Source organism: Hippopotamus amphibius, chromosome 4 (genome assembly GCF_030028045.1).
Source record: "Hippopotamus amphibius kiboko isolate mHipAmp2 chromosome 4, mHipAmp2.hap2, whole genome shotgun sequence".
Taxonomy (NCBI): domain Eukaryota; kingdom Metazoa; phylum Chordata; class Mammalia; order Artiodactyla; family Hippopotamidae; genus Hippopotamus; species Hippopotamus amphibius.
In genome coordinates, this window is record NC_080189.1 from 38,552,107 (window position 1) to 38,568,731 (window position 16,625).

The 16,625-nt window shown below is 37.7% G+C and overlaps 1 protein-coding gene across 8 annotated transcripts in view; it reads left to right on the forward strand.

Annotated features, from left to right (window-relative positions):
• Nucleotides 1–16,625, forward strand: part of DOCK4 (dedicator of cytokinesis 4) — a 444,122-nt gene that overhangs the window by 246,668 nt on the left and 180,829 nt on the right. For all 8 annotated transcript variants that reach the window (XM_057733986.1, XM_057733987.1, XM_057733988.1 and 5 more), the window contains one exon: nucleotides 1,334–1,422. In XM_057733986.1, the coding sequence (XP_057589969.1) occupies nucleotides 1,334–1,422 (89 nt within the window). The remainder of the gene's footprint in view (nucleotides 1–1,333; nucleotides 1,423–16,625) is intronic.

Consider the following 16,625-nt stretch of genomic DNA (forward strand, 5'->3'; position numbering starts at 1 on the left):
GTGAGGAGATAGCGGACCCAGATGTTTATGAACCACCAGGAGTTACCAGTCAGAGGGAGATCCATCCAGTTATTCATGCAGCTGATTTTTTTCTTTAGTTTCTATCGGAGTATGGTTGCTTTACAGTGCTGTGTTAGCCTCCACTACACAACAAAATGAATCAGCGGTACACATGTACACGTAGAGATATCCCCTCCCTTTTGGACTTCCCTCCCATTTAGGTCACCACCGTGCATTAGGTAGCGTTCCCTGTGCTATACAGCATGTTCCCATCAGTTGTCTATTTTACACATAGTATCAATAATGTGTATGTGTCAATCCCAGTCTCCCATTTCCTCTGACTCCACCTCTTTCCCTCTTGGTATCCATACATTTGTTCTCTGCGTCTGTGTCTCTATTTCTGCTTTGCAAATAAGATCATCTATACCACCATTTTTCTAGATTCCACATATATGCGTTATTATACGTGCAGCTGATATTTTTTAAGTACCCACAATGTTCAAAGAACACAAAGTATCTATGTGTCCCCCTCAGTCCTATATCCAATCCTCAAGAACTTCAGAGTCTCCTAGGTGAACTGTACCATGTACACAAAGATAGCATGAGCCAGTGAATGACAAGAGCTGAAAGACCCAGGTACAGTGAGAAGATGGAGAGATGCCTTTTGGCCTAGAAATGGAAACTCTGGAAGGGTTACCTTAGTTACCATTTGGTAAACCCTGCCAGCCTTTCGCCAGTGTGAGCTGTGTTAACCTTAATTGTATTTTGCTTGATTAGTTGCATTTTGATGGTAGCCAACTTGGTCATGATATAATAGGTGGAGACTCACTAATGAGAATTAACATTTATTAAGCATTTACTATATGCCAGGCATCATCCTAAGCCCAAGCTTGTTTAGTGTTCTAGTATATAACTCCCATTTCACGGATGACTAAATCAAGCCACAGAGAAAGTAAATAACTCCCCCAAAGAACATACCTCAGTTAATAGTGAGGATTCGAATCCAGAGAATCAGACTCTTAGTCTGTACTTCCTTCTATTGTACACGTTGTTCTCTGAGATTGGGGCGATGGGAGCTCTCATAAGCTGAATTGTTCACCCCAGCCATTTCTGGAATGAAGTAGTTGGTCATGTACTACCAGATATGGTCATTCCTGCTCATCTTGGGGCAACTATGCCAAAACTGACAGTCACTTGCAGTGAGTTATTGAGAACGCCAAGAGGTTTAAGTAAGTAAGTACATTGTAGTGGTTATAACAAAAAAAGGGCAGGTGTGCCAGTAAGGTCATCTTACACATCATCAAAGCTTAACAGAGGGATCATGTTTTCATAGGTGTAATACAGAGAGTGAGTGGTACCAGATCCACGAGAACATCATCAAGAAGTTGAATGCACGTTATAATTTGACTGGCTCCAACGCAGGTGAGTATGTGGGTCTGGCTGACTCCCTACACTTTTCATTTCAGGTGCTGTCTTTTATTTGTCTGTGAAGAAGAAAATGATCAGCCCTTTGTTTTTGTCTCTACTCACTCCCTAAAAATGCTCAGTCAGCATTCTTTTATGTCTCCTTTTTCTATGATAGGCTTGTAGCTATATCTCTAAAAAATATATTCTGTTCTGGTTTGAATCAAGATAGAGTATCTGAATTTGTTCTATAATACCAAGTCTTGGGACCTCCCAGTTGTTAGTGACTGCTAAAAACCAAGTGACAAATATGCCTGGATTCATGACTATTGTGTGGAATGAGTTTGATGAACAGGAATTTTTGTCGATAAGGTCCAGGAAAAACTTGCTTCACTACCTATAGCTGCCGTGTTATACAGAGAAAAACGTATGCATGCCTATCCAGCAGGAACTGAAATATAGTAGAGCATTATAAGTTACATTTAATACATTATATGGCCCGTAGTCTTATACCTGTAATATACTATAGATTTTATTATGTTATATAGCATATCTAGATTATATAGTATATAGAGTGACATCTTAAAGTCTGTTCAGTAGACAAATACCTGGTGAATATTGTTTGCTCCTTATCCCACCTTCAAACCCATGTTGAAGCAAAATAAACTATGCCGTTGTATGCTTTGATTGATATAAAGAAACTTCAGATCCAATTAGCTGGTGTTTGAACTGAATGCATTGCTTTTTGTGGCTGATTTTTTAAAGTACCCTGGATATAGATATCTGAGTTATAGTCCAACTTGCCTGACAATTAGAAAAACCCGAATATAAATTTAGACCCCCTTTTTTTTCAGACCTGTGCACATCTTGCCAGGCCAAAACGACCCACAAACAAAAAGTAACTGCAGACAGAAACTTTGTGGTTCGGTCCCCTGAGAGCCATAAGTGTCCACAGCTCACACATGTGGCAGTGCTTCAGGCCACGGTGAATGGTGAGGTCAGTTTTCTGTTCCCTCTCCTAAGAGCTGGGGAGGTAACCTGACTTTTCTCTGATTCACGTAAAGTTCTACATCTACCACTAAATAAACAAAAGACTTGCACTTACTCTTGAAGGCAGAGTCTCTGAAGGACTAGGAGATTTTAGTAGTGACTATAGCATGAAATAATAAGAATACTTCAGAAGGTGCTGTGTATACTTGTCTTCACTTTTTCTGTGAAAGAATTGAAGTAGCACTTATTATGTAGAGACCAAGTGATTTATTTTAAATGTACCTTCAGTAAGATGGTAGGGCTGCTGCTTTTTTAAAACTTGCTTGCCAAATTCATTGGCAAACTTCTAGTCAAATCCATTAGTTTTGTTCAGACCTTTTGGTGTTTCTTGATACCATGGACTATTTTTTATCATTAGCTGTGTTGTATACCTGTGATGTCTACTTTGATAGATGCCAGCCACCTGTGGCTAGTACAACCTGAAGCTAGTACAGCCTTCGATTTTGAAGACTTGATACAAAAGGAATATAAAACATCCCCTTAATATTTTTATATTGATTATATGTTCAGAGATAACATTGTGGCTATATTGGCTTAAATAAAATATAATACTAAAATTAATTTTGTTTCTACTTTTTAATGTGGCTACTAGAAAGTTTAATTTCATAGGTGGCTCGTATAGCTCTTTTAGGCAGTGCTGCGCTAGACTCAATTTAATGAATATTCTTTTAAAATTCTTTTGATGCCTCACAAACATTCGTTATGCCTTACTCCTTTCCTTCTGCCCACTAACTTTGGGTGGTGAAGTCTATAGCCATTGTATATCTTTTTCTTTCTCCCCAAGAGTCCCCGTACTCTTAATTTGCTTGCATTTGCCACGTATGTGAATAAATAAACATTAAACTAATCCTGACCTTCCAGTTTTTTCCATGTATTCCCTTCCCTCCTTACCATCATAGATGCAGCCTTGACTAAGCAGGGTGTGTTGGCCTGCTCCAGTATACTTCTTTCCAAACTCCTTGTTAACCTCCAAGGCTTTCCTCTTTCCAACATGCCTTAAAATTCTTCTGTTGTTGGGTCGTTGGAATATATCATTGTCCACACTGAGGATATACCCAGCAGCCTCTTGAATCATGGTGAAGCACTCAATGATGGGCTTTTATTTATACATCCAGATAGATTCCTAATATAATTGACCCTGTATCCTATGAGATCAGGGTACCATAAATTTCTGTCTACTTACAGATGGGAGTCATCTCTTAGAGACTATAGCCCCTAAGAGCTTTGCCTCTGGAAGTGGGATGTCCTAAGTTTGATTCAGGTTTTACTGGGATAATAGTGGTATCCTCTTCTAAGGGTTATTGGAAGGATTAAAAGAGAAAATGTATGCAAAGCATGTAGCACAGCACTTGATACATAATAAGTGTCCAATCAATGTTAGCTATTATTTGTTTTTACCCACTTTGGAGTGATCATCTAGAATAGTCCATCCCTTCCTCTTTAGTCAAGTCACCTTGTTTCATTTTCTCAAAATGGATCCTGATTTGATCTTCTAAATGGAGACTTTGAGAATAATACAGCTGGATTATTGATAGGTTGAATCATTGAAATGACCCTTCCTACACTTTGTTTCTTCCATCTCATCTCTGCTCAGTTGACTGCTAACATCTCTTCCTGGGTCTTCCTTCTGATTACATAGGTTAACTCTAGGAAGGAAGGGCAGCACATTCTATTTCTTTGGGAAGTTCCTCGGGTTCTTAGACATGCTCCATGTCTTCCGTGTTCTTCGTCAGTTTTATCGACCAACTGACCACTTAGTCTTCCTGGAATCCTGAGTGAGGCTCCCAGAAAGTAAGATCCAAGCCATGTTATTCTCTGGGTATTATCTGTTATGTGTGCAGCCATTGTGCTGAAATGAAAAACTACTTGTAGCATCTTTGGAAAGAGTGAAAGAAACTGTTAAACCATAGACCCCTGTCTACCAGGTTTCCTCTCCCTTTGACAGAATGAATCCTCCATTGTGCTGCCTACTGTGATGCTTAGATTCCTAAGCAGCCAAATGTATACTCTTTACGCTTGGTTTTTGCTACAAAGCCCTGTCTGTTCTCCTGTCCTTATGACCCACCCCTCTCCATCCTCCTTGCAAGCCGGAGTTCCAGCCAGCTGCACGCAGCCAGCATCTACCTGCCTTATATTCCTTTGGTCTCCCCCTGGTCCCTTCTAACTCTCTCAAGGGAAGGCAAACCCAGCCCTAAGCCTCATCACTCCAAAATACTGCTCCAGAGAGAAAGTTCAGAAAGAAACTTTAAAAAATTATTAAAATAAGCCTTTACTCTTTCCATTTAAGTTTCCACTCTTCAGTCTTGGTGGGTCCCTGTTCTTTTGTCACCTGTCTTGAGGAAAAGCATTTAAAAACCAGCAGATAGGGTTTTGGGAGCTGTTTGGCTTTATTATTGAAAAAGAGGCATCGGATGGCTTACTTAAGGGGGAAGCAAGTGTATACAGAATTGAAGTTGGAAATTGGGGTGCCTAATGTTTAAACTATCACAGTATTAAGATATGTTGACCTTTTCTCCTTGGACCATGGAGTAGTTGATTAAATGGAAGCAGTGCAGTCAAATGTTTTCCAGAGAATTGAGTTCACTCAACAGAGCATTGTTTTCTCCCTGCTTTCCTCCTGCTATTCCTTGGTCACTGTACTAAAAAAAGAAAAAAAGAATAACTTGGGAATTAGTTTCAGAATCAAATTCTAGCACCTAATTTCCAGGCCTTTTATGCTTCATTGATGTGCTCCTATTTCTTGGAGTTGTAATCTTATCTGTTTAATAGATAAACGGATTTGTCTAGATAACTAGGTTTTTCCCTCTAACCTAAGACTTGCAAAGGTACATTAACCACTCTCTTTATTGAGTTTAGAAACTGGGAGAAAAACTTATTAACACATCTGTATGGTTAGATTTAGTTAGGTTTGGTAATTCGAAATTTCCAAAGTTGTACTCTGTGGGAATTTTAAAATCCAAAAATCATATTGTGAGAATTTGAAATTCTAAAAATAGTCGTTACAATGAGCCTGGTTTAGGCTTATCAAGCAAATGGTTATTGTAAATGCCACCTCTGATAGACATTAGCAGTGGAATTACAGGAATGTGAAATAAGACTGAGCCAATATGATTTACTGAGACACATTCAGTTCTACGACTTGAAATAAATTGTGTAAAAATCCTTGGCTCCTGTTCAGTATGTCCTAAGAGAAAATTCAGAATCTTTTCATATTATCTGTGTGTTTGTGAAATCCTGTTTCCTGTAATTTGAACATGTAACTTACAACTGGAAGAAATCGTATTTGCTAATCAGGTCAATTTCTACAGTCTGCTTTTTTGCCTTGCAAGATGAGTGTTGTGGTTGCATTCCTGCCAGCTATATGTTTTAACCCCCACAGAAGGTTTAAAGGAATTACCTAGATAAGGAGCCCACATGTACAAGGAGGGCAGTTTAACCCTGTGCAGGAAGTGAACGGTGTTCTTTATTTAGCTGAGGTGAAAGGGGGCTTTTGAGAGAGTTAGATTGCATTTGGGGGGTTGAGCATCCTATCCTCAAGTAGCCAGGTGGTTATTTAATTCAGTAGTGTTGAAGTGGTATAATTCTTAAAGATTGTGTCGGTGCTCTTGATTTTTGAACACTGCATTTAGAAACTTTGCTTTCTAATATCTTTTAAAGAAAACTGGTACTTATTGGCACCACCTATTGGCTAGACATATAGATTGTGGCCTTTTTGCTCACTTTTGGAGTTCCTTAATTATTAAACCATGCTCTCTTTTTTATTCTTTTAGAGTTTTTAATTCTTAATTAATTTTACTTTCAGAAAAGTTGCAAGAATAGTACAAAGAATTTCTAATTTCTCAAAGGTTAAGACTTTACTACATTTGTTTCATCCTTCTCTCTCTCTCTGTACATACACACACACACAGTATGTATATATGTATATATGTGTGTATATGTAGATTAATATAGACTATATATTGCAACTTAATGTTACTGAATTTGTATAATTCTTAAGGATTGCATTAGTGCCCCTGATGTTTATATATTTATGTATATACATACACACATATACATATATATACCCATACATACATATATGTCACACTTATGTTTTTTCCCACCTGAACTGTTTGAGAACAAATTGCAGGAATTATTCTTCTCTACCCCTGCTTACTCCAGTGCATGGCAACGTAAGCACAGTAAAGTGATTAAAACCAGGAAGTTAACAATGATATAGTACACTTATCTAATCTATAGATCTCATTCAGATTTTGACAATTTTCTCAATATCAGGCTGTATTGCATGCCATTGTCATATCTTTTTAGTTTCCTTTAAACCATTGTCTTTTCATGACAGTGAAGAAAAAAGATATAGTTCAAAATATGATATTAAAATATGCTTTAAGATATTTGTAAAGCTTCATGCAGTACTTAAAAGAAAAAAGTAAACCCAAACTCAGATTATAAGGTACTGGAAGTAGTAATTAGAGCCTAATTTTATTCTCTAAATTGTTTATATTTTGCTAATTTAGATATAATCACTAGCAATATTGTTTGGAAGATATGCTACGTAGAAAAAATTTGCAGTTTATAGCAAGTATTTCAATAAATTAAAGGCATCAGATATTACATACACTCATATATGCTATGCTCTATATACATTGTTAAAAAGTTGTATTTAGCCAGTGGCTATGTGCTTCACAGTCTTGAAAAAAACTGCAAATAAGTAATAACAGTTATAGTAGAAAGCAAATAAACAAACAGCCTTTTTTTACCTTGACATAATCCTCAGTGTCTGCCACTGAAGTGTTGATATCCCAATCAGAATAAGGATGGAAACTTTAAGGTGAAAATTCTCCTTTGTTAAAAAAAGAAATGTTAATTCCCTTTGAATGATCTCATTCACTGTTAAAATTATAGCTTCCACCATGTGCCAGTGGTCTCTCTTCATCTCTCATTTCTGGTCAATAAATTTCTCTTCTGGTTAAGCTTCGATAAAAGTAACCAATTTCAGATGTCTCTTATGTTCCTTAGTTTGACATTTCATGACTTATTAGGATTTACTTCAGTCATGTTTTCTCAATAACTGTTAGCCATGGGCTAACCACTTCTTTAAAGAAAGCATAAAAGCCTTCCCAAAACTTTGAAATAGCAGATCTGTTTGGACTAGCAGTTAAAATCACAAGATTATTTGCTTATACTTCGCCCACCTTTTACATGTTAGAAAATAGGCATCCCAGTGGATAGGGTTACCCGTTCAAAGATCTCTGGGACGTGATCTTCAGAAGGTAAGCGTGTAGTTAGACCCTTTGATTTATCCTTGTGGTGTCAAAAATTGCATCCTTTAAGAATTAAGTGTGTCAATGAAAAAATTGTCGACGTAGAGAAGAAATGGAAGATTTTATTTGAGCCAACCTGAGGATAACCCAGGAGGCAGTCTCTCGGAGAGCTTTGAAAACTGCTCTGAGGAGGTCAAGGGGGAGGCCAGTATGTATGTGATGTTGACAAAGCGGTATGTGCAGTCAGGCATCTTGGTAGAAGGTTACTGCTGCGCTCACGGTACAGCTGTCTTAGTTAATGGTGCTTTTCCTAGTATGAGACGATGTAAGAAACTGGGGTCATAAAAGTTTCTCCTGAAAACACCTAACTCTATTGAGGGCCAGTTCTTCCAGTCTCCCCAGAGCACAGAGTACTTCATCCTGATCTTTGCCCTGAACTGTAGATCAGCAACTGCAGGGGCTAATGACTTGACGCTTGTAGAACTGGATGGTGGCCAACATTCTTTATTTAATAATTCTTTCCCTTTCAGTCTTAATTTCAACCAAGGCTTGGGAGGTATTTTGTGACCAGTTTGTCCCACTGTGGTAGGAATGCTCATTCCCGGGACAGGCGAGGATTTTGTGGATGGGCCGCTCCATGTGCCATTACTGGCCTAGGCCCTGTTAGCATTAACCAAAAGCTTCTCAGCTGTCTGTCTTACGAGTCTGTCATGGTCTAGGAAATGGTTCCTTCTTATTGCTTCTTCCCATATCTGGAGTTACGCTGTTTCAGTCTTTGATCTTATGAGACTATATATTTGGTCAGTTGTTTCAAATCTCCTAATCATCATTAACTTTATCTGAGGCTCAGTCATACATTTGGTAATGCAAGAAACAATAATCTTATAAAATAGGATACAAGTAGTATAGCTACTAATATTAATAAGGTCACAGGTAAGTATTTCAGCTAAGAACTTCAGTTAGGTTCCACCCACGTCATCTGACCAGATGACGTTCTACACCAATTGCTCTCTTTAAAAGAAATGATATATTGGCATTGTACATAAAGTTCACCAAAGATATCTATATGCATAAGGTGGGTGTTGGGTACCTTACAGGATTGAGAAAGGAATGTTATGTTCTAAGGAGTTACGTGGCTGGCACCAGAAGAAGAAAAATTGATCTCTATGGTTGAGCAGGTATTTCTGCCATTGGGGAGGTCTGGTTAACACGTAATGCAGATGCACAGTGCAAGCTAGAGGGGAGGGAGGGGGCCCAAAAGGGCAGAGAAATTTTTATGTTTAAGGTTTTCTTGTCTTGTCTTAAAATATGAATTTTTATTTCATTAAGCAGTTTAAGTGGTTAGCATTAGGCATATTCACAAATTGAATAATACTGGCTGAAAATCAGAAATCAAGGTGTGACTATTTAGAAAGGAGAGTAATTTTTTTTTTTAACTTTAAATTACCTTTGAAAGTGCATCTGAAAGAGGAGATAACATCCCCAAATTTGAGCAGTCACAACATTAATGCCATAAGTGTCTAGGTTTTCAATATGAAGATGTTAAAGAACACTTGTCCTTTGGGTAACCTGGTCCTGCTGGGGAGAGGCTTTGAGCAGCTCTGCGCCCTCTGTCATATGATGAACACACATTTCAGTAGGCCTGTAGTGCTGTCATGGCTCCGATTTTATTTCTTCATCTAACCTGGCCCATTTCTATAATCTCATTTCTTCCTAATGCTTCTGGGTTTTCCTCAGTTTACTCATTTTCCAGCGTCTCACTTGACACCACTCCTACCAGACATTTGGCCTCTTTTCTTCCCTCTATTCCAGAGGCCCTGAGACCCTGTCGCTGACCTCCCTGTGTAAACACCTTGTCTGATCCCTTCAGGGTTTTACTGTTTGGTGCAGTGAGGATGTACCCCTGAAAGTTATATGAGCTTCTGGTGTTTTATTTTAAAAATCGATTATCTTACCTTATAGATACAGTATATAATGTTCTAGTACCCAAAGCAAAACTTGGGTGACAGATTTTGTAAATCAAGCACATAGAAGGAAATAGCAGTAAAAATTCTTGCTCTGATAATAATGAGGTCTTAGGATTTCAGAAATGAATAGGTTTTATTGAAGGTGAATTTATGAAAGAATCTAATAATATCACCTTTAGAAAATGTTGTTGACACCTGATGATGTTAGTAATTTTATAATTCATGTTTAGAAGCCCTAGCAATTAGGTTTTATCCGTAGACCCCTACCTGCCAAACATAAAGTATGCAAGTACTGTCAAGAAAAGTTTTTTAGTGTTTTGCCCCAGAACTGCAGTGTGAGGAGCTGCAAATTGGAACAACTGTAACTGGTAAAGATCATATTTTTTAAAAGCATTAAAGTCTGAAAATTTTCTTAAGAGCATACAGCAAATGAAGAAATACTTATTCAAAAATAATACTAGGGACTTTCTGGTGGCCCAGTGGTTAGGAATCCACCTGCTAACGCGAGAGACATGGGTTCAGTCCCTGGTCCAGGAAGATCCCACATGCCATGGAGCAACTAAGCCCGTGTGCCACAACTACTGAGCCTGCGCTCTAGAGCCTGTGAGCCACAACTGCTGAGCTCGCGTGCTGCAACTACTGAGGCCCAAGTGCCTAGAGCCCATGTTCTGCAACGAGAAGCCACTGCAACGAGAAATCTGCACACCACAACAAAGAGTAGCCCCTGCTCGCTGAAACTAGAGAAAGCCTGTGCAGCCAATAATAATAATGATAAATCTTGATAAGAACAGAGAGATGTGGTGACACTTGTGCCACAGCCCACTTCCTCCCTCCCACTTGCCCCTGCTCAGCATGGTGGAAGTTATGCTCTGGGCACATGTGGCCAGGAAGATGGGGCTGCTTCTCCCTCTTCAGCTCTCAGTCAAGGGATACTGTATCTGACCAAGAGGTGGAGGCCTCCGGTGTTTCTCATCTCCATTAGTTGTGAGTTGCAGAGGCTAAATTCCTGGCAAAAGTGGCTAAGAGGTTGGGAGCTCCCTTCTACCACCCAGCCCCCCACTCATAGGGCAGAGGCTGCATCGTAGATGCAGCAAGCTGAGACTATTGGGGCATCAGTTGCCCTCGCCCCAGCTCACTCATTGGATGGAGGTTTCACATAAGACCAGAGGTTACTGCCCCAGCCTAGCACTTGCACATAAAGCAGGAGTGTCCCTCTAAAGAATGGACCGCTGTACCCACCTCCAGCTCAGGAGCAGTGGGTCAGAGATTTGGCCCAGGGGTAAGGCAGTCCATAAAGAGGGAAAACTCACAAGCTCTCTTGAAAGAAAATGACTTTATTTGAATCAGAGTCTGCAGAAATTTAAGACTCTAGGAACTCTTGAAAACAATTGATCTGGGGGCAGAGGAGGTTTTCTGAGAAAAAACTAAAGAAAAATGAACAGAACCTAAGAAAAATGTAAAATCCCATCAAGTACACCAACATAATGAAATGAGAGTACCAGAAGGAGAGGAGAGAGAGAAAGGAGCAGGAAACATATTTAGAGAAATACCACAGAAAACTTCCCAAGTTTGATGAAAAACATTAATCTACACATCCAAGAAGCGCAGTGACTCTAACTGGACTCATCAGTTTCCCTCTTCCTCTTTCTGATCCCGTTTTCCAGGCAACACTGAGAATACTTTCTTAAGACACAAATTGGATCATGTTTCCTTTGCTTAAAATTCTCCAGTGGCTTCTTGCTGCATTCAGAATAAGAGTAATTTATTATGGCTTCCATGACCACCACTTCTCTCTCTTGACTCCCCTGCAGCCTCATCTGACTCCTCGTGCTTCAGACACAGTGGGCTTCTTCCAGTTTCTCCATCACCCAAGCTCTTTGCTGTTGCAGGACTTTTGCACATGCTTTTTTTTCCCCCTGCCTGGAGCATCGTCTCCATTTTTTGCATTGCCATTTTTTTTTCACTTTCCAAGCTTGAATGTTACCCTTTCAGAAATGCCTTCTATAACCACTTATCCTTTATTATTTTTATCTCAGTCTCTGGTTTATTTCTTTGTAACAGTTATCACAATTAAAAGAGAAAAATTGTGGTAGGGTACTCAAAAAGTTGTAAACATTGATTAATTCTAGTAAACAGAACTCTGTAACTGAGGTAGGGAAGTACATTTCTTTCCATAATAGAACCTTTTGTACAGTTTAACACGTGCATCTACTACTTAAAGTTTTTTTAAAAATCTGGTTAAATTTTAAAATGCCCAATGTTTAATGACTAACAGATACTCAGTATCTATTTCATAAAGGAATAAAAAACACAGTTATCAGATGCTTGCCTCAAGTTTGTTTCTTTGGTTTCCTAGTACCAAATAGGAAAAAAAAAAATTAGAAGATAAGAAAATTTACTGGGTCCTAAGGAGATTGCATTATCTTTCCTAGCTTTGAGATTTAAGGCCCTAATTTATGTATCCAGTCTTTACTGTTGGACTCTTAAATGCTTTCAAGTTTTACACATTTATAAGTAATAATGTGAGGAACATCTCCTGTATTTTGGAATATGTCTTTAAAATAAAGCCTTAGAAATGGGATTATTAAGGGAGAATATGAGCTTTTTAGTGAATTTTGCCACATTAACAAAATATAAAGCAGCTTGGATGGTCATTTTGGAATAAAACCTTGGATAGGTTATTGAGGACATCAAAGACAGATAATGAAGATTTTTGGAAAGTTTGGAAACTATAGATTCAGAATTACAGTATTAATTAATAAAAGTGGAAAAAAGATGAAGAAATTGTTTGGGGATTGAGTGGAAGACACTAGTTTTAGATGTAGGTTTACTCTCACAGTCTCTGTGCTCAAGATAATTGCTGAAGTTCGTTTTCATCTTCTGTAGTCACCTATAATATTAATTCCCTCTCTAATTCTTACCTAGACTGTTAAATTTATCCATACTATGTATCTTGCCAAATCTTCTTCTCTTGTACTGTCAGAATCCTCATTGTCAAATAAAAATCTGTTCTTCATCTCATTTCCCATTTCAGGTTTTATTGGTTCATCACTTGTGATGCCAGCTTGACCTCTTCCTGTGGCATTGCAAGGCAGGCTTCCAACATCTGACCCAGCTTCCCTTTAATGTCTCTCCCTGTATTCTACCTTCAACCTAATATATCCCTTTTTGAATTGTGGTATTAGTAGCCACATAGAGTTGTGACACTGTAAATGTTCATAGCCCAGAAGTGCATGCCTTTTTGACAGTTATATTACAAAATCAAACTAGTGGTACAGCCTTCAATAATTCTACTAGGAATTGGAAGACCTCAGTGATTTCAAAACAAAGCAAAACACAGCAGAGACGTTTCTTTTACCGATTCTATGTGTTTCTGTCTTTGTTCACAATCCCCTGCTGTATTTTATATGTCCTTTCCCTGCTCAGTTCTAAAAAAAGAAAAAAATTACTTCCTTTGATAAATTATTCCCTGCCTTTCTTCATATAGATTTGCCGTGTCATATATGATGGGCTTTTTTTCCCCCAAATCTTTTTAATCTTGTTCAATTAGTCCCATTTTCTAAAATGAGTTTCCTTAAAACTTAGAATATTCTGGCTGAGTTGAGATAAAGAGCCTAATTCAGAGTTCTCTGACACTTTATTTTGAGAAAAAGTAAATGAAGGAATTTTTTTTGCCTTTTCTTAGCATGTGGATATTTTTAAATGCTGAAAATGGAAGGAAAAGACCATTTCAATTTGGTCATCAAACTTCATGAAAATTCTAATTGGGAAAATTAAATGAGTAAGAATTAATAAATATATGCCAGCTATATTCTTCGTTTCCTCCCACATAGGTCACTTCAGGGATTTGTTTGTTATTAGTTTGGGTTTGTAATGTGACCTTTGGATACCCCACTTGTGAAACTATTTTTGCACTATTAGTGCATCTGTTCTTAGCTCAGATGTTTTTAGCACGTGTATTTTTAGAACATATACTTTAATATTCTGCCATTTTTCTTCCGTAGTTGTATAGAAACTCAGGACAGTTAAACAAAAATGTAATTGTGTAGTGCTAAGTACTTTTTACATTTCTTGTCAGTTATTTAATCAATATTGTGATTTTATTTTATACTTTAATTGGGCACTTTTGTAAATTTTTTGAAGCAAAGGACAGTTTTAGAATTAAATATTGGTGAGATTGATAGTTCTTAAATACTGTATAAGTAGAGTAAATTTTTGCTCGGTTAATTAATTTACCCATTTACAATTACAATTTAATTGTGCATTGAAGCCACACTGTTCTGTATTCTTCACAGACTGCTTGTGTTATTGGAAAACAATAGGGATTTCAAGGATTTTAAAATAAATTGGCTTTTGAAACATGATGCACTAACTCTTGTAACCTCCCCTTCAACTACAAACACATAAAAATGCTACATAAATTACAACCAAGATGTGGTAAGAAATGGAAAACTAAGCTTCAAAGAAAGGAAGGGACATCCTGCTGACATGAAGAGGGAGCTCCAAAACCAGGAGGGCAAACACTCAAAAAGATGCTCTGACAGGGAAGAGAGACGTGAACACAGGGCCTGACAATTGGGGGCTTAAGTTTAAATTTCCCGTAGAAGCTAAGATGTGTTTTGTTGTATCTGCTCCCTCTCCCTCATTGCTGATTATTTCATGATTGATTATTACTTTTCCTATCATTTTATCATGACTCATCTTCAGTGGGTGTTGTCTTTTTTACAGGAATAAGTGGCAGTGAAAGTGGCAGTATGGCGTGATTATACATTTACTTTTTTCAGGGTACTCAACTGGGACCAGTTACTTACATTGGATTTCATAGCTATGGATTTTTCCAAACTACTGTGTTAATTTAAATTCAGTGGCTTAAGCTTGGAGTTTCTGTCTCATCGGAGAATCATGTACTTTCATCACCTTTTTAAAACAGAGAAGAGTTCTTTCAAGCCCTGTATTAGAGGACTCACTTCTAAACATCACTTGTATATTCCCTAAGCTGTGTCTCCCAGAAGTTCAGATAATAAACCATCAGGAAAACACTACATAAAAGGTAGAAGAATAGGTTCATAATGAAAAAGAAAACACGAAAAAATGCACAAGGAGAGTTTCAAATTCATGAATCAAAAAAATACTGAGCATCAGTATGTCTGAATTATTCAAGGCACTCATAGCGTTTAAGAAAGCAAATACAACTCTTTGTCCTCTTGGCGCTTAGCTTCTAGTGGTTAGAAAGAACTAAATAGAATTTCTAAAAATATTTTAAAGAAGTCATTGAAGAAATACTAGTACACTGCTTAAATACCAAATGAGCGCCACTGAAAAGAGAAAGAATGGCCTGATATCATAACAATAATGACAGCAGTAGTTGTAGGAGCAGCTGCTAACATTTTTGAGCACTTCCTTTATACCAGGTATTGCCCAAAGTATTTTATGGAGTTGGAATCATTATCATCTTTATTTAACAGATGTGGAAACCAAAGCATAGAGACGCTAACATTGAGACAGGGTCATGATTCTGTATGATAGACTTCTTAAACTGCACAGTTAATCACAACATGTATTTATCACCTGTACTTGTCACTATTTGCCATTTTCTCATTGCTATACATTTGCAGCTATGTGTTATTTGGTTCATTGATGCCAAAATGGCTGATCTAGTCTAAAATTAATTTTGCCTGCTACTTAATAAATCATGCTGTGCTTGCCTTTTTTTAATGTAAAAGTGCAGAATTTCATGAATTTAAAAGGAATCATCTTGTAAAGTGGGTTAGCCTAGATGCCCAGAAATTGAGTTCCCAAAGAATCAACCGCATTTTGTTTAACAGATACCAAGCCTTTATTTCCTGTAGTTCTGCTCCGCAAGCTGAGTTTAATCATGAAAAAATGTTGTTTTGTGACTCTAGATTAATTAATGACTATGCCTCTGTTTAAAATTAGATATTAACACACTGGCGACTATTTATAGAGCATTTACATTGTAGTTGGTATTATAAGCAATATAGAAAGGATTTAAACTATGGGAGAATGTGTGTAGGTTATACTCAAATACTGTGCCACTTTATGTAAGAGACTTGAGCATCCTCAGATTTTGGGATCCACAGTGGGGTCCTGGAACCAGTCTCCGTGGATACTGAGGAACGACTATACCCTGGTGCTCAAGGGAGTATAGAGAAAGATGGGCGTGCTATCAGCATGTAGGAGAACTTGAAGCCACAGGAGCAAACAAGAACCTTAAGAAGCAGGACATAGAGTGTGAAGAGGGCTCAGTGTATAACCCTGAGGGTGCGATGACTTGTAAGAAGAGGAAGGAGAAAGAAAATTCAGTGAAGACATTGAGAAAGAGTGGCCATGCTAATAAGAGACACAACAGGGTTAGAGTAATGGTGTGTGCACAGAATTTTGTTAAAATTTCTTAGCATCCCTTATTAAAAACAAAGAGGATAATGTTTATCTACCTTGGAGCATTGTTGAAGGCAGTAACGAATATACATGATTAATGACGTTATGTGCTGCTGTTTCCAGTACTCAGTGATGCTATTGTTGATTTTATTATTTCCTGAGTTGAACTTACACATCCATCATCAATAGTGACAATGGCCTGAGCTAAACAATTTCCACTTTTGTCTGAGAGTCCTTGTGTGACAGACTATTTAGGGCCCAGGCCCTTGTCTCTAACTTCTCTATTACTGACATTACTAATTTTTATTTTTATTTTTGCCTTCTTTGGTCTTAAATACTTTATGACAGGGATGTAATTTAATATGTGTTCAGTTCTACAAATTTTCTGAATTGTGTTGAATTAAGCAATAGATACTTATTAAGTGGTTAACCATATTTATTTTACTGAGGATCTGAAATTTATTCTTTGAAGAATTTGGCAATAATATGTGTCAAATGTTGTCTTCTGGCTTTCATTAAACATGACAACTTTCCCCTCAGTGCT